Here is a 19,070-nt window from a genome sequence, read left to right as displayed (position 1 = left end):
GTGAAGTGGATGTACCTAGTACTTTGTTCCTAGTTCCCATACCTGTCTTAGCTGCACTAACAGTAAGTGTATCTACTCAGATGTGTAAGGAGAGTATCGACTGTACAGATGTAGGTCACTTTATCTGTGTTCGTGTTTTTCTATTTTAGGGATCTCGAGGCTTTCCTGGTGCTCCAGGACTTCCAGGTCTAAAGGGCCACAGGGTAAGCATTAACCTGTCTGTCTTACAGATAATCTTTACAACCGTTGGAGTTTTTGCAGTCAGCCTATTGGATGCTAGTAGACTATTTGACCTATTTAGTAATGGCAAAATCATGAGAGTTAGAGATGGAAAAGTCCTACCAGAAAACCTAGTCCATCTTCCTTTAAGTGCAGGTTGATCTCTAGTGTTTTTTCCATTCTAGTTTCAAATGTCTCAGGCAACTGGGAAGAAATAAAGTAAGCAAATACTGTATTAAACTCAAGTGAGGACAAACCTGACCTTTGGCTAACTGTTCTGCCATCATGTTGGCAGGTCTGGCACTAGGAAGGGGAACTCTAGGGTTGGACATGTTTATGAAACAGAACAGTTATAAATTACCAAGATTTGTGACCAGGTTTCCTCTTCAGGGAGCAATAAATAGGCTTACAGGGAGAATAAATAGAGTTACTGTGGCTCAGAGTTTTCTCTTCATTGTTTTTAGGTTCTTTATATATATTTACAAGATTCTTGTTCTCAGAGGGAACAAACCCAAGGAAATGTATCTCACACAAACAGCTGTTTCATTTGAAAAGTATTTTAAAACATTTTCCCCATCTCTTTTCTTCTTTGTATTTTTTCTTTTTCTCCCCAGCTCAGATCCACCCTGATAAAAATATTTAAATAAAAGATTATTTCAATGATAAATATTATAAATTATTGTTTGGCTGTATCTCTTTATACTTACATATTTCTCCTCACAGGGACACAAAGGACTTGACGGTCCTAAAGGTGAGGTCGGAGCAACTGGATCCAAGGTAATATCTTCATTATGAAATTTGGTTTTGGGTTTCAAAGGAGTTGTAGTGTTTAGCTCTTGGAGTGTCCTAATGATTCATGTTTATATATTTTAGTGTCTTTCATCCAAAAGGATCCTAAAGCCCAGAGAATAAAACCTGTAGAAGAACACTGATTAATCATACTTTCTATAATGCTAAAAACAGCTGAAGATAATAGATCTTTAAAACGAAAAAAAACTTTGCTTCCTCTGCCAGTCACCAACTTCTCTGATTATTTATTTACTTATTAAATAGCTCCATAGGTGTGATTGGTCTGTTTTTGGGGCTGCTACTTGGATCAGAATTTCATTGTTACTGAGCAGAACTGAATGGGATTTCCCTATCTGTGCAATCCACTTTACTTGCCTAAAGCTGAAGAATTTGGGCTTTATGTAGGAGTGCCAGTGGATTGGGGAGATGAAATCCTCACCCCCATCTTGGGTCTGTAGTCTGTGCGTTAGCATAATGGCTGTAGATTATTTGTGTCATTGGCAAGTGTTGGGATCAGTGGATCCATGTTAAACTAGATCCCATTAATCCTCTTCTAGCTAGATCCCAGGCCACGTTTGCACTGCTCAGTGGCTCATGTGGAACTGGCATGGAGATACTTCCTGTGGTGCACAGATGCTTTGTACATTTGCCTTACACTATTTTGGGCATTTGGACAGGCCCTACATCTATAATTAGGCATGGCAGAATTTGATTTTTTTAATAATTTCAACAGATAATATCAATCTTTATTTTTAAGCATTTTCTTCAATTTGTAGCAATTTAAATGTTCACAATTGCACAAAATTATGGGTTTTAAACTTTTTAAATTTTGATCTATTTAAATTCTCACAGTTGAGGGAAGTTATTGGGGTGTCAGACAATAATTATTTTATGACAGTAGACATTGAGATTCAAAAGGTTGAAGCTTTAGAACCATTAAAACACAAATTGTCAACATCACATGTCAAAATTTACAAAGAAAATATCCTTAAATCAAACTCTAATAAGTTCTCAAGCAACATTTTCTTACTTTGCCTATCTGAAGATGTCGATTACTATCGATAAAAATATTTTTTCTTCCGTTTCAGTGTCAATCGACATTTACTGACATTATTGTATGTAGTATCTCTCTAATTTACCGACATTGACCGATAAAAATCGAATCCTTTCAAGCTATCTATAGTGTAAAATAACCAAACTGAAAAGAAACTTTTCTGGTATTCTTTATGTGCAAAACAGGCCCAAACCTGCTTCTTCCCCTTTGCAGGTCAGCTGTAAGTGGATTTAGTTTAAAGTAGTTTTAACACTGTTTAGCCGGCTAGCATGGATTGCGACAAGTTGTGTTAAAGCCACTTTTAAAAAGGGTACCAGACTCCTTTATTGGTTTTTTTCCCTGCCATATTCATACTGGCCTACTAAATGGTGTTGAATCTATTTTATCCTGCAGAAGGCAGAAACTGCAGATGGTTTGGAACTGTTACCTTTAGATTAAGTGGATATAGAAAAACTAATTTTGGTTACTTCCAGAATAAAAAACAATTTAAAAAAATTGGACATGTTGGGCCTTTTTACAAATCATCACTTATTAAATCAAAGCACTGCAGGTTGGTTTGTCTTAGAATCATAGAAGATTAGGGTTGGAAGAGACCTTAGGAGGTCATCTGTCAAACCCCCTGCTCAAAGCAGGACCAACACCAATTAAATCATCCCAGCCTTTGCTTTGTCAAGCCGGGCCTTTAAAACCTCAAAGAATGGTGATTCCATCACCTTCCTAGATAACCCATTCCAGTGCTTCACCACCCTCCTAGTGAAATAGTGTTTCCTCATATCCAACCTAGATCTTCCCCACAGCAATTTGAGACCATTGCTCCTTGTTCTGTCATCTACCACCAGTGAGAACAGCTGAGTTCCATCCTCTTTGGAACCCCCCTTCAGGTAGTTGAAGGGTGCTATCAAATCCCCCCTCACTCTTCTCTTCTGCCGACTAAACAAGCCCAGTTCCTTCAGCCTCTCCTCATAAGTCATGTGCCCCAGCCCCCTGATCATTTCGTTGCCCTCCGCTGGACGCTCTCCAATTTGTCCACATCCTTCCTGTAGTGAGGGGCCCAAAACTGGACGCAGTACTCCAGATGTGGCCTCACCAGTGCCAAATAGAGAGGAATAATCACTTCCCTTGATCTGCTGGCAATGCTCCTACTAATGCAGCCCAATATGCCGTTAGCCTTCTTGGCAACGAGGGCACACTGCTGACTCATATCCAGCTTCTCATCCACTGTAATCCCCAGGTCCTTTTCTGCAGAACTGCTGCTTAGCCAGTTGGTCCCAAGCTTGTAGCGGTGCATGGGATTCTTCTGTCCTAAGTGCAGAACTCTGCACTTGTCCTTGTTGAACCTCATCAGATTTCTTTTGGCCCAATACTCCAATTTGTCTAGGTCACTCTGGACCCTATCCCTACCCTCCAGCATATCTACCTCTTCCCACAGCTTAGTGGCATCTGTCTTGTCTAGACCAAAACATTTTTCTAAAATTTCCCACCATTCAGTTCTGCCATTAGTAGCAACAGTAGAAGCGCACCCGTGTATATAGGGCACAAGTGTCAGTTGGCATTTTAGCCATGTATGCTGTAGATTAGATTGCTCTCCCTGCCCTAGGGAGTAGGATGTTAACAGTTCTTGCTCATCCACACTGCTGTTGTGGTCAGTCTTTGTCTTCTTACATTTCCCCACCCAACCCATCCTGGCCAATGAAAGAGCTGACCACAGTCTGATTCTCTGGCAGTCAAGCACACTGACAGTGCTCAATAATAAATCATCATAATTGTAGCAGATTGGTGGGTCAGGCATGAAAATATCTGGGGGAGGAGTGGAAGGTACTATTCTCTTGCTGTATTTGGAAACTTGTGAATTATTCAGCATATCTCATAGGGATGAGCTTATTCTGCTTCAGTGGGAACTCAGAAACATGGCTCTTCCCATCAGCAATGGGACTGATTTATGTAACTTCCCACACATTGCTATGCAAATTTGTCCCTAATATAGCTAAATTAAACTTAAGTGGTGGTGATAAGAGATGGAGTTTCATTTTCCTCTGACTTTTTGTGTGTGCTTTCATTTGCGTTTTTAGGGTGAAGCCGGACCAACTGGCCCAATGGGTCCAACAGGCCCTCTAGTGAGTGTTATTTGCAATGTTTGCAATTGGATTTTCTGTTCTGCTTAACGTGTAGCTGTGAGACTGCAAACACTGATCCCTTATTTTTTGTCATAAGAAGCCTATAATGCATTTAGGAGTTGAAAACCATGTCTTTCAGAGCTAAATTCTGTGCTGGTGTAAATGGGTGCAACTCCATTGTAGTCAGTGGAGCTATGCTAGTTTTATACCAACAGAGAACCTGGCCCATTGTGTTCCATTGTTCCCCAGAACTGAGACCATGTAAGTACATTGTCAGTAACTGCAGTAAATCAGAAAATTAATACAAATCTGAATTAGGTTTTGGTATGATCTTTTCCCCATTGTGATTAATCCCTATATACCCTTTAGGCCCATCCTGATTCTTTATATGAAAATATTTTAATATAATGAAAATCTCAAAGTAGGTCACTTTGAGTCAATAATTGAAATTATTTCAGTTAGAAAAATATTAGCTAAGAAAACTACAGACAGATGATTTTTGAGTTTGTGTCTAGAATAAACATGTGGGGTGAGGAGTCTCTTCTCTCTGGCAATCTCAGAATGCTTTTACTTAGCTGGTATTTAGGGCATCTGTAAAACTATAAGCATTAGTGGAGATAAAGGCATCTGGTTTTGATGTGTTATCCTGTGTGGTGCAGAATGTAATATTTCTGAAATGGATCTCAATTAGTGAATCAGCCGTAGTAAATGGGATTGAGTATTGACCCTCAGTGAGTATGTAGAGAATTTAGTCTTTGTGTGGCTGAATTTGAAATAAAGCTACAAATGGAAAAGAGAAATTACAGAGCAATTCAGTTCCCTTGGGCAAAACTTGTAAGGCTGACCGAGGACATAGATTTGCTTCAACTTTATGGGCACCATAGACCAGGGTAATTACTAGCAGAAAAAACAGTGGTCTGATCCTGTAACACAGTCACATGAGTAGTTCTTAGTCATTCTTGTATTCTTATAATCATGCTGTCTTTGAAATGTTTGGCACCAAATTTCATCAGTGGGAGCAAGACTGAACCCAGTGGAATACCTCTTATGAGTAAGGTTTGTCAGATCAGACTTCATTACTCTATAAGTTCTGGAGTAGGAGTGCAATGAAAAGTTTTTATTGAAAGAAAAAGGAAAAATCAGAGACGTTTAAAAGAAAACTGAAGAAATGTCTATACTATGGTTATTCTGAAAAAAACAGTAACAGTGAACTCCTGCATTCCACTTCTTATTATTCTCATAAAATAAGTATTAAATTAAAGCGTTTTTCTGTTCTCTTTCCATAGGGTCCTAGAGGAATGTCAGGAGAAAGAGGGCGAATTGGACCACAAGGCGCTCCTGTAAGTGGATTTGAGGTTTTGCTGCTGTCTGTTAGCCCTACTGCTGTGCTTTACTTGTTTTATCTAAATTACAGTCACGTTTCTTCTTTCAAGTTTTGAGCTTGCAAAAATTTACTAATGAGTGAGTAATTTACTCACTCTCGTGCTCACATTTACAGCCCCCCCTCCACAAGTAATCCCTTTATAGTCCAAGGCTACTGCAAGAACTGAGTACAGATTTGCAGGATCAGAGCCATAATTTACATTTAAAAAAGCAACAATATCTGTAAGTTACAGACATTAATTGCTATATTTTATTAACATAGGTGCCAAGAATAAACTGGATGCATGGGGTGACTCTGAGAAGAACTGTACAAAATTGTTAAATATGTTCACAACGTTTTTCATCAGTTTTGTGATCCAGAAATTACATTTTTGGTTTATAAAATTTCTGTGAAAAAGCAATTTTCACAAAAACTTGCAAAATTTGAAATTGTATAAGTTTCTGATGCAAATTGATTTTCAGCGGAAAAAAAGCCCCTTAAAATGAAAATTTCAAAAGTAACCTTCTTTTAGTTCAAAATAGAAAAAAATGGTCTCACTAAAAACAAAAAAGTGAACTTTCTTAAGTACTTCATGATATGGGACCATCTCTGAAAAGAAATGCAAAAGAAATATAGTTTCACATTTTGTTTCAGGTTTTTTTTCACATCTCTACTCATGGCATTTATGAGTCTAGTGCAGTGGTTCTCAATCTGTTTACCATTTTGGGCCACATATACAGCTCTCAGTGTGTTATGTGGGCTGCATCCACACACTATATATACTACCTGTGTGGCCCTGAGGATGTCACATGGGCTGCAGCTGTGTGCTCATTGGGCTGTAAGCGTCCCGCGGGTTGAGAATCACTGGTCTAGTGTGTTCTACTCTTCACAATAACAAACATGAACTCCTGGCCCCATTAAAATCACTAGCAAAAGTCCCATTGACTTCAACAGGCTGTGATTTCACTCTAAAACTCTTCTGTGTCCATTCTGTGATGGATTTATGGATCGGTATAATTTAAAGACAGTTGTAAATTGGCTCCTTTTACAATCACTAATATTCAAGGACAGAGTTTAATAAGAATTCCTATAAATGTACTGTGGCTTGTCTATCTTTATGTCTAGGGTGGACGGGGTTCGCATGGTATGCCTGGGAAGCCTGGGCCAGTGGTAAGTTACTTTCCTTGTTCCCAGTGTTGTGATCTTCCTTTGCCTCCAGACATCCTTTAACCAGAAGGATGAGTAACTGTTGCCATTTTTTAGTCTGGTAATTGAAGGCAATTCCTGAATATCTTTGAATGATTCCTGATAATGCCACAAAATTATTAATCACAGCTGTGGAGATGTGTGCTCTGAGAGCTAAATCACTAAGATTTTGCTTCCTTTCAAGTAAGTGATTTTAAGTAGGGAGTAGGCTGGTGCTTTGTTCATCTTCCCTCAGGGAACTGATGTGCTGCTACATTAATGCAATGGAACCTAGATGCAAAAAGGTTAAGCATTTTAGAAATACGTATTATAATAAAGAATCATTAATAAAAAGTTGTCTTTCTTTGCAAATAAAGATGTCAATGGAATTTATACCAGTTCTCAGTAAGAAGTAATGAATTTCACTAATAACAGAAAGATGTGAATTTGCTACCTCAAATCCATAAGGACTATATATTTTCAAAACTTATAAGGATATGTAGCCCTTTTTTTAGAAGAAGTCATACACTGAGCTGATGAACCAGAAACAAACACAAATGTATTACCAACTGATAAACTGCCTCCTTGAAAGATCAATTTATTACAAAAGACTAATGTCATTTATATAAAAGTTTATCAAAACTTAAAATAATAATTTAACTTTTCAATTCATGATTTACACGTAGTTTTGTTACTCAGAACAGGTATTGTAAAAAGTTTTCAGATAAAGAAAATACAGTTTAAATATATTAAAAGGTTAGTGTGGCAGTTAAAACTAAGGATTTTCATATAACAAGTGACTCTGGTCCCAATCCTACAAACACTTATGGACAAATGTTTAACTTAATGCATCTGAGTAACCCACTGAAGAATATCTAGAAATCAGTGAGATTACTCGTATGTGTAAAGTTAACCACATGCATAAGTGTTTGCAGTTTTAGGTCCTATAGTACTATTTACTCATTTATACTTCATCACTATAATGTTTGACAGATTTCCACCAGAAATATACTTTATTCTTTTTTTTTGCGCATGTCACTTGACAAAAACATCTGCCAAAGTAATTGCCTATTGATACAAAATGTGATATGCCTGTGTGCTGAATCTTTGTTCAGTATGAGGCACACTAGTCCAAAGTTACAATTTTCACTGTTTAAGTACATAGTCTTTCTTCCCTAATGATACTGTGTAGGCCTGGCATGAACAGTGCTAGAAGAAGTAAGGAAAAGAAGTAACGAAGCTGAGATTAACAGTGGACAAAGCATAAACGCACAATTGGCCTTGTAAATAACATTCAGTTAGTGGATTAAGAAGTAGTGAGAAGAATAGAGTGTGATAAGCTTGCAGCCAGAGCTTTGCTTACAGCTCATGGACAGTTCATGATCTGTAGAGGGATTGGTTACAAAAATTAGTAGGCCAATCATAAAGTGTGTGATACAACATTTTAACCTATAGTATTAAGTTTGAGTGCGTACATAAGCTGATTCATGATTCTGTATATTGGAGATGTGGTGCACCCTAACCTAACCCCCTACACCTGAGCCTGATCATCTCAGGTGTAGCTTTTTGACATCATATAAAGAAACCTCTGGGACGAGTCCAGGTTTGAACAAAATTTTTGGATTCATGAGAACTGGATAAGGTGTTCTTCCAGAACTAGATGAGATGTTCTGGATATGCCAAGTGCAAAAGGTCTCAGAGGGAATCCCAACATGCTGCTGTGAGGAAACAGTATTTGTCCATATGATACACAATAGACTGTACTGTTGTAAACTCCATTAACCAATAATTGACTATGATAGAAGTTCAAGCTGAGAGTGTAGATAGCTGCCAAGTTCAGTTATCTGGTACATCCTACAGAGAAGGATACCACAACTATTACAGTACTTTAAAAATAAAATATTTCAAAGATTTTTCATGATTTTAAAACAATTCTATAACAGAAAAAAATTGAATCTCAAAACAATTCTGAAATTCTAGATGAAGTATAAATATTTCAGTGGACTTCCAACGTGAGCTCAAACCCACTGGGCATGACATCTGGTTGGCTAGCATATCTGGTACATTCCCTAACAATCTCATAGGGAGATGCAGAATGCTTAAACATGATCTCTCTGGAGAAAGTGCTATCCAAATATATGATGAATTGGGTAAGTATCAATATGTCATAATGCTAAAATTATCGTTGCAACGAGAGAGATTTGGCAGACGAGTGTTCATGACCCAATAAATTGGGATGTAGCTTTTTCATAAATACATTAAATTAGCTGTTACAGCAGTGCTTTAGCAATTCACTACAAGGTCACTGGCAGAAAAGTTCTCCATAATTAATAGCCTTTGGAACAGATTGTTCTTACTGGGTTTGTCAGTAAAAGCTTTGTTATATAAAACATTCTTTCTCAGTATACATCATGTTCTCCAAAGAGGGTGAAAATCCAGCCAGAGACAAAGAAAGGGAAATCATTTGTGAATACACAGCTGTACTCAATATTTATGACCACTGTATACTACTATCCAAAGACTACATAATCTAGAAGGATGAGAGTATATCACATGTGTTCAGCCCACCCAGCACCATAGCAACAAAAAAGCAGTATTAGTCCACCACTTGGTTGACTCTACATTATACTTGACGTCCATGGAACTTGTATGTCCCCAGTGGATTTACCTGTTATTTTTGGATGCAGCTGTGTCAACTATCTTACTCACTTTGGACCATATACCTCCGCTGATCTTCACACAGAACTTTCATGGGCAAGAGTGGGATTTCCTCTGTATTTTGATGCCTATTAACATAATTAGAATATTTTTTGGAAACATTTGGATTTGCATGAACAGATCAAAAGCCATATAGGGCCCAATCTGCACATTCTGAGTTCTAAAGGGGTTTTCCCTGTACAGAAAATAAAGGCAGGAGTATTGGAGTTATTGATCATAAAGGGCTTGTGATTTGAGTGATTATGGGTATCATGATTAAGGCTAAGATTTTGTCACAGGTATTTTTAGTAAAAGTCACAGACAGGACGTGGGCAATAAACTATAAATCATGGAAGCCTGATCCCTGCCATGTGTTGGGCTGACAGCTGGAGCCCTGCCACGCGCCAGGCTGAAGCCAGAGCCATGCCACGTGTGAGGCTGGAACTGAAGCTGAAGAAGTCACAGAGATCTGTGACCAAATCATATCCTTAATCATGATTGACAGAGATTCTGATACAATTATTAACTTAGTACTAAATCAGAATATAATTAAGATACAATGCTCTGTTGATGATATATTCCCTGGCTGAATAGTTTTGTTGACAAGTCTGATGGGGTGCAATGTTACAAAATAAATTTAATCTTTGATTAGTGTATATATCTAAGTTTTGTTTAGCTATTTGTAGTATTGTCAGATACATCATCATCTGTTGATGCAATATGCAGAGATTTTACAAATAGAAAGTTTGATTGGAAAATCAGTGATTTTTTGATTATCTTATCTTTTTAGTACCTTTTAACAGTAGCTTGAGCATAACGAAGAGGAAATAGTATATTTATAATGAAAACTGAAACTCAATCTTGATTATTGTTTGGAGGTTGGCAGATGAACCAAGAGCTGTAACACTGATAACGTCAGTAAAAAAGTACTTAATTTAGTGGTACTCAGATCTCAGTAGTTTGGGAGCCAAACTACCGATCAACAGTACCCAAAAGAGCCAGAGTAGTGTGAATTCATATATATTTTATTCTCATAGCAAAACAACTGACGAATATTATTATATCAACTACAATTGGTTAATAACATAATAAAAGCATCCTGATTGGTTAAAGACTTAGATTGGTTAATAATTAAATCACACAGTGTTTTAATATCATGTGCTGCAAGGAGACCCATTAAAGAGCCACTTGCAGCTCGCGAACCGCAGTCCAAGTATCATTAACTTAATTAAAACATTGCATTGATGAGTGGTATTCAGTTCATACCACCTACGTCATCTACAATATTTATAGAACTGGTTTCCTCTTTTTTATGAGGCAATATGTATTGTGACTGGCGTTGCATTTAAACCCAGGAACTCCATTTGCATAGGCCTTCATCAGTGTTTAGGCTACTAGTTTTGTGATACCGACTTTGGAAATATCAACTCATGTATTTTATTTGTTTTTTTGTAGGGACCACTTGGTATAACTGGTTCTCCTGGTTTTCCGGGTCCTCCTGGTGTAAAGGTAGGAAAAGCTGATTTTTTTTAGTCTGTTTGACTCTATTAATTAGATCTTCATATGCCCACATTTAAAGACATGTGGCATTCAGCTTCACAAATGAAAAGGTCCTTAAGAGGTGACTGCATTTCACTTCTAATTAACATCTGGAGATAGAAGCTCGAAAGAGCAGCTGTGATGAAGCAGTAGTCTTTGACAGAATACGGCCATGGTCATAGGTGAGAAACTCAAAGATAAGTGTGAAAAATGGGTTAAACTGCTGAAGCAACCCTTAGAGAGACCAGGTGGGTGAGGCAAGATCTTTTATTTGACCAACTTCTGTTGGTGAAAGAGACAAGCTTTTGAGCTACACAGAGCTCTTCTTCATTAGAATATTATGTTAAACCGTAAGGTTGTGAAATCAACTAGCTTGATAGAGTTGGATCTGTGGATCCATCCCCCAGGAAACTTAGACACCTGCAGGAAGTAGCAGTTTTAATGTGAATTGGCAATATACCTCGGTTACCATGCCATAGAATAATGAACGAATGATACAAAGAAAAGAGGTCGTAAAGCAGTTGTGCAAGGTTGGCCTCATCTCTTCTTCCCACATACCACCCCAAACATCCTTTAAACCTCTATAAAAGAGGTGTTTTGGCTCAAAGAATGGGAACAGATTAAAACTTCTCTTAACTTCCATTTGTTAAGAGTGATGATTTTCTGGTACTCCTTATAGTTTGGTCAACATACACGATATTTAGATTACCATCACAGCATTAACGTAACAATAAAAATCAGCATTTATTTTAGATTGTTTAGGGTTTTTTAAGCCTCATTTTTGCTTGTTCTCTTCTTATCCTAGTGGTGCTTGTTCTGTTTTCCATATAATTTATACTCAGCTGATGGCATGACATTTAGACACAGTAGAAATTTTAATATGCTGGTCTTGGTTCAGCTCTGATTGGTGACTTGAGGTTTCAAGGAGTTGCTACTTTCCCTTTCTATATGTTTTTCTTATGAACTTTGTAAAAGGAATATGTAGGAGATAAATTAGTAATGTAGGACTATCTCATGGGTTTGCCATGAGCCTGGTTGAGGGGTACAATGTTGTTGTGTTGCCACAGAAGCAGATTGGGAGGTAGATTGTGACTCTGGCAGATTGAAGGCAAATTGTGACTTCTACAATCAGCAACTGCTGAATGCCACTACAATATCCTAAAGAAAAGGATCAATGACTTTCCTAAGCTCCACCATCGTCAGGGGTGGGTGGAAGGGAAAATCTTGCTGCAGTAGGAGGAGAGACAGAATGGCCCTGTACTCCTCCTTCAGCTCAGCCTAAATGGAAATGGTAGACTCAGTTTCCTTACTCAGAGAGCTCTTTAGAGCCAGAGTAATGACTAACTGCATGGCCCAAAACTAAGCTGGATCATGATTGTTTAGGAGGGGCTATAAGCAGTGTCCCCTCTAATTTTTCCCACCCATGTGCGGAATGAATTTTCTTATGTGCACCAATGTGAAGGTGATGTGTGACACATCACCTCCATATTGGTGCACATAACAAAATTCATGTGGTGGGGATGGGGCCGAGGAGTGTGGGAGAGGGCTCAGGGCTGGGGCAGAGGGTTGGAGTACAGGGGTGTGAGGGCTCCGGCCGGGGTTGCGGGCTCTGGGGTGGAGCTGGGAGTGAGGGCCCCAGGGCTGGGGCAGAGGGTTAGAGTACAGGGGTGAGAGGGCTCCAGGTGGGGGTGCGGGCTCTGGGGTGGGACTGGGGAGGATGGGCTTTGGGTGCAGGAGGGTGATCTGGGGCTACAGCAGAGAGATGGGACTCCCCCCAGCTCTCTCTCCCTGCAGCAGCTCCTGGGTTTGGGGGGAGAGGCGCCTCTCCTCGCCGCAGCAGCTCTAGGGCTAGGGCCGCAGTATAAGCACTCTCCTCCGGCAGGTCTGGGCTGGGGCTGGGTTCGGGCCATGCTGCCCTGGCCGTGGCTGGGTTCGGGCCACGGCAGGTTGGGGGGCCGGGCTAGGTTGGGACCCGGGGAGGGGAAGCATATAGGGAACTTAGGCTATGAGATCCTGCATTTATCTGAGAACCTACCCCAGCAAATCTAATCCATCTGCTTTGTGAGTTTTTGTGGAAGGCAGGGTATAGTGAAAGGAATACCTGAGATGTTTTCTTACAATGGAGTTCTGCAGCTATAACTGAGAGAAGAATATTGCCTACAGATAATTGCTGGTGATGCATAAGCTAGAAATATACAGCTTGACTCTCAGATCCCAGGCTGAGTTTGAGGCACTGTCAGAAAAATAAAACAAATTTTTTGCATGTGAAGTGAGTACATTTGATATGAAAATCATTGAGAGACAATAAACATGGGACCTCACAATGACAAATTCACTTTAAGGTCTGATATCTCATTACCTGTCACCACTAGAAATTAATCCTGTACATGAACAGAAAATCTATCCCTTAATACAATACCTTAAGAGCTGGAATCCCCCATATTTTATGAAACTATTCAAATTATAGTGTCAAAGAAGGGCAAGGGTCTTATATACACTGACCAAATGGCATTTAAATCCTCCTGTATGAAGTGCTAAAACACTGTGTCATGGAAAACGAAAAGGCTATATAAAACTTCATACTTCACATCTAAAAATTCTGCAGAAATATAGTAAAACTAAAATTGTAATAAATATTTTGGTGGGCCATGACGCACCAGGGGTTCTGTGTTGAAGTCACCCTCACAACCTTTGCAAAGGATCGATGGATGGTCATCTCCTGCTCCAATGGAAATTCACACCATGCTCTGACACAGTTGCTACCATCTCACTTGTTGTTTTTTTCCTGTTCAATTTCTGACCCTCTTTATTTCTTTTTCTCTTCCTCACCTCATCCTTCTCTCTTTTTTCTCTTCCCACTCTTCTATGCTTGTTTCTTCTTGTCTATGTTTTTCTTCATTGTTTTAAGGTTTTTTTTTAAACTCTTTTTCTGGATTTGTTTTCTTCCCATTTTAGTTATTGTCATGCTTCTCAAAATGGCCATTGTAGTCTTTGTGGGGCTGGGCTGCATTTGCTCTGATGGCTGAGCTGGAAAGGGAGACTTGGGTCAGTGGATAACTGTCTGAGCCTCCAGCCCTGTATGTAAGCTTGCTTTGGCAGCATTCAAGGAACTGCTCAATATTTTGCCCCTAGCCATGGGTTTGAAGAAGACCCAGACTCATGCAGTCTCCCCATCCTCCTTTCCCCCAGAACTGCTCCTCTCCTATATGCTGAATCCCCACAAGTGGTAGGAATATTATTATTCAGTAAAAACATCTCTCTCTATTAGCTAGGTAGCCAAGCTCAGCAGATGTTATATGTTGTTTATACTGTTGGCAACATTCACAAAACAATTATCTGGAAACAAGGCTAATACAGCCATCTGTATAATGTATTAGACTAAATTATAATCCTTTTAATGCATGGCAGAAAAATACAGCAATGGCTAAACAAAACAAAGCATCTAAATAAATGTTCGAAAGAGCTGACAAGGGAAGAAGCAATGGGATTTTTTTTTTAATGGCAGAGCTACTTTCAGAATTGGATCCTCAGGTTGTGTAAATTGGTAAAGCTGCATTGAGCTCAATGAAGCTATGCAGATTTACACATGCTGAGGAGATGCCCTTCAGTCCTGAAGATACAATTTTAGTGTAGCATCAGTTAAAAAAGGCAATTGGCCCACAAAAGGATAAAATTGAGGACATACCAGAGTGAATTGCCATACCAGAATAGATCAGTAGTCCATCTAGTCTCGCAGGTTTTTTCTGATAGTGGTCATTACTGCATAAGACATCTGACCACTTTTGACTATAGCAAGCACAATCAGTGCCTACCATATTCCTGTGTTTAATTCTTTGTTAATATTAAGTGTTTGTATCAATACAGTCCTGTAGCAGTGAGCTCCACGGGTTAATTTATACTGTGAGAAGAAGCATTTCTTCTTATCAATTCTAATTTACATAAAGTTTTAAGTCTCAGCTGCAAATAGTGCAAACAAAGACTATAAAATCAACCAATATTGACATGTTGATGGGGTTTTTTTGTATGGGTTTCTTTCTGTTGTGCTTTTCCCCCGTAATATGTTGGTGGTGTGTTTTGGATAAATTATACTGGCTACCATGCTGTTTCTCCTCCAAAAGAAAGGTACTTTGTTTATGTATAGACTAGGGGGCAAATTGTGGTTTCAGTTTCAATGCTATAAATCCAGGCAGAATTAGGTTCTTATATGTGCAATACGTTTTCCTAATATTGAAGTATATGTGAGCTTCGGTCCCATTGCTATCTATTCCATGCACTATTCCCTGTTAGTTATTATGTGCTGCTTTTAAAAAAAAATTCAATAACTGATTGTTTTCTCTTGTGAAACATTAGGGTGAAGCAGGTCCAACAGGTGCACGTGGCCCAGAAGGTCCTCAGGGACAAAGGGGTGAAACAGGGCCATCAGGTCCAGCAGGTTCACAAGGTCTTCCTGTAAGTTCATCAGATTTTGGATGCTTGTTTCACTGATTGCCTGCACGCTGTCTACCTGAAGCCAGTGGTACCTTACTACTGTAAGAGTTCCAGAAGTATTTTTAGAAAGGAAATACTTGTCTTCACGTTATTTGTATTAAAAATATCTTTTAGATAGATAACTAAAAAACATTTGCAAATTAAATGTTACACAGGCTGATGGAAACTGTGACCCTTCAAGCACTTATGCTCCAGCTTAACTTTAAGCAAGTGAATAGTTCCATGGAATTTCATGCTTAAAGTTAAGCACACATGTTTGCAGAATCAGGGTCAAATAGTGAACTTTTGCACTGTCTACATACTAGCCTTTATTATCTGCTCCTGAGAGGAGGCACAAATACGTGACTGACAATATATTTTCATTCCTCCATTGATATGCTCATTAGAATTTGTTATAATGATCTGTATGCTGTTTTTAGGGGACTGTAGGGACAGACGGTTCTCCTGGTGCTAAAGGCCAAACAGTAAGTAATCAAATCAACTGTATAAGGAATTTTGGTGATGGATGCCTTTTTTAATTTCAGCGTTTCATGCTACATACCTTTTCACACTAATGTCTCTTTTGTAGGGATCTCCAGGTACTTCTGGCCCACCTGGCTTAGCAGGTCCACCTGGTTCTCCAGGACCACAAGGCAGTACTGGTCCTCCTGGCATCCGAGGCCAAGCGGTAATAATTTCTTTGTCACCATGGAAATGACCGTATTTAGCAACGATGTAGTTAAGGAAAGCTAATGTAGTGATTAGCAATGAGACTTCTTCATTTCCAAGCAATACGATGAAATCAGTAGACTAATGAATAGGAGTGAATATACCAAGACTTGTTTCTCATTAATTCCTTTTGTGTATTCTGAAATACAGAATTTTCTTTCTTAGGCCCCAGTCTTGAATTTGACTGTGGAGAGGCAGAGACCTGTGCACAAAGCTTCACTCGCTTCAGTGGTCAGAGGCTCATGTGCCTACTTGCTTGGAGTCACCTGTAGAATCAGAGCCTTAATTAGTATTATGAATATGTAATTACAGAGAAACAGACATATTTACAGAAAGCATAAACTATCATAAATGTATTAAAATGTTACTGTAGTTAGTCTCATAGAAGGTAGTAGTTTTCTGATGCCAAACATAGTCCAAAATTATTCAAGAAGTAATTGTGCTTAAATACTTTATGCTTTTATAAAAATCCTTTATCTCTGAAGTCTTCTGCAAATTAACCTTTAGCAATCTGATTTGTTTAATCTTCAGCATATACTCTTTCACAGCATTATCAGCTGAGCAATTTTGGAATAAACCAGTTTTAATGCCACTGAATATAATTACACAGTGAAACAGATAGTCATTTACAAAATGTCAAAAATCTGCAGTATATGGGACAGGCTCTTTGGGCTTCTGAATGTCAGCTGTTGGCCATAACGTGCCCGAGATGGTTTTTAAACTGGACAGGAAAATAAATGACAGTGCTTGGATCAACTTCTAAGGTTTTTATTCAGGCAAAAATTCTTACTGAAGTCAATGGACTTTATGCTTGAGTGAGGACTGATTAAGGACATCAGGATCAGGAGCTATTTGGCGTTACCATGTGTGAACAACCTATCTATAGAGTAGATTAGCAGAAGCACTGTCACATTTTTCATTTGAAACCACTGTACATAGGTGACTCAGGTAAGGCTGGTTGAATGGTTTGTGCAGATTAATGGTATTAATGTATTTGTTTTCAGGGAGACCCTGGTGTGCCAGGTTTCAAAGGAGAAGCAGGTCCCAAAGGGGAACCAGTAAGTCTTTGAATTTTTTGTAATCAAATCAAAATTAAAAAAAGAGAACGATACGTGCATTGCTGTGCAGACCACAATACTATATTCATTGAGACATATCTAGTATTACCTCTCATTATTGGTTTTGATCTGCAAGTAATGGTCATGGAACACCCTGGTCAGGTTCTGCTGTGAATAAGGGGCAGGATAGGTCCTTTGAATCCATGACAAGGTAAATCCTTCAGCCAGTTATCCCCTGGAGTCAAGTTTGAGGAGACCACAGCACAACAAGGAAATACAGCATCCCCTGATGCTTTATTAGCAGCCATGGAATGGATCTCCTCCAACTTCTTCGTCTTGTAAGGAAATCAGTGGTCACAGGTGCTCATGGACACAGGGTTGTGCTCTAACAACAATAAACTTTTTAAGGAAAGATATTAAAAATATGTTGAATAGAACTGAATGTAGCATAGGTTGGTAGCAATGTAGACCACAGCAGCTCACAATCTACTCCAAAGTTGTAATATAAATATTGCATTTGACAAGTCCCCAAGGGAGTCCACATATGAGAACTCTGGAAGAGAAGTAGTAGCTGTCCATCATAAAACTCTGGGCCATGTCCAAAAGGAATGAGCAAAATTAGCTTAATTCAGCTCTGTCCACCCATCAGGGTCCCGTTGCTGAGTGAGCAGCACTTTTTGATCAGCAAAATCAAATGATGCTGGTAGACCTGATAGTGTTAGCATGGATGTTTGGCCTCTATTATGAGAAGACAGTCCTCAACATGGCCAGCACCATCTCGGAGCCATATGAAGGCTGAATGAAAAGATTATTAGCTTTAGCAGAGCCAGGTTCAGTTGTAGCTGATTTGGCAATACATTCTTAATATTTTTGCTCTAGTAAATTATTAGAGAGAGGATAGTAGTCAGCAAAGCTGTCAATATTGACAGATCATTTCTTGAACATTGGCTGGACTTACTACAATTTTTTTTGAGGGTGTCTGGAAGAATGTCCTTCTAGAGAGAGGCATTGACAATTTCTGTCAGCTGTGGGGCTGGTAAATCTCAATTCCATCTGTCAAGAATGAAAATTGTGTCAGTATCAGAGCGTCTATGTCATTGAGCCAAAGTCCATCAGGGACGATGGCATGAGGATTCCATGTGCAGAAGCAGTGCAGGATTTACACCAAAGAGATGGATTGCAGAGAAGAGATCTGCAGGGTGAATCAGACAGAAAAATGTTACCCTTAGTTTACTATTGTGTTGTGTGGATTCCATAACCATACAGGTTCTTTAAATACGGTAATTAAATACTGATTTCCTTAATGCCACTTGCCTAACGATTAATAAATAACACAATGACAAATAATTGGATCCTATACAAGCAGTCAAATGATTGTGAGGCACAATGTAGTGCCAAATTTCAGAATTACCATCCATTTATGGATCACTTCATGTTGAAATACTAGTTGATAAACATAGAAGAAGGAAAATCTGAATGGGAATAATTACATTTTATAAGTGATTCAAAAAGAAATTAAAAAAAATCTAACTACCCAGTTTTGTTCTTCATTGTTTGGGAAAATGTTTATGGTTAACGCTGGAAGAAAGAGTAATTTATTGAGCCTTAAAAATGATTAATTTGCTTTATTCTAAACAAGCAAATATTTTCAATAGGGTCCACATGGTCCCCAGGGTCCCATTGGCCCTGTGGGTGAAGAAGGGAAAAGAGGCCCTCGTGGTGATCCAGGGTCAGTAGGTCCGCCAGGCCCTGTTGGAGAAAGGGTAAGGAAGCCAGAAAAATAATTATATTAGTTAGAGGTGGCCCTCTCTCATGAAAGTCATATCTGACCTGGACCTGAATGTGAGCTCCCTTAT

General features: G+C 38.9%; 1 protein-coding gene across 1 annotated transcript in view; it reads left to right on the top strand.

Annotated features, from left to right (window-relative positions):
• The window catches only part of COL5A2 (collagen type V alpha 2 chain), a 79,907-nt gene that overhangs the window by 16,724 nt on the left and 44,113 nt on the right, over nucleotides 1-19,070 (top strand). The window contains exons 8-18 of the mRNA XM_074967762.1: nucleotides 150-203; nucleotides 943-996; nucleotides 4,132-4,176; nucleotides 5,463-5,516; nucleotides 6,665-6,709; nucleotides 10,877-10,930; nucleotides 15,311-15,409; nucleotides 15,868-15,912; nucleotides 16,017-16,115; nucleotides 17,161-17,214; nucleotides 18,870-18,977. Of these exons, the coding sequence (XP_074823863.1) occupies nucleotides 150-203; nucleotides 943-996; nucleotides 4,132-4,176; nucleotides 5,463-5,516; nucleotides 6,665-6,709; nucleotides 10,877-10,930; nucleotides 15,311-15,409; nucleotides 15,868-15,912; nucleotides 16,017-16,115; nucleotides 17,161-17,214; nucleotides 18,870-18,977 (711 nt within the window). The remainder of the gene's footprint in view (nucleotides 1-149; nucleotides 204-942; nucleotides 997-4,131; nucleotides 4,177-5,462; nucleotides 5,517-6,664; nucleotides 6,710-10,876; nucleotides 10,931-15,310; nucleotides 15,410-15,867; nucleotides 15,913-16,016; nucleotides 16,116-17,160; nucleotides 17,215-18,869; nucleotides 18,978-19,070) is intronic.

Source organism: Natator depressus, chromosome 11, assembly GCF_965152275.1.
Source record: "Natator depressus isolate rNatDep1 chromosome 11, rNatDep2.hap1, whole genome shotgun sequence".
Lineage (NCBI taxonomy): Eukaryota > Metazoa > Chordata > Testudines > Cheloniidae > Natator > Natator depressus.
This window is presented reverse-complemented; position numbering and strand designations above follow the sequence as displayed.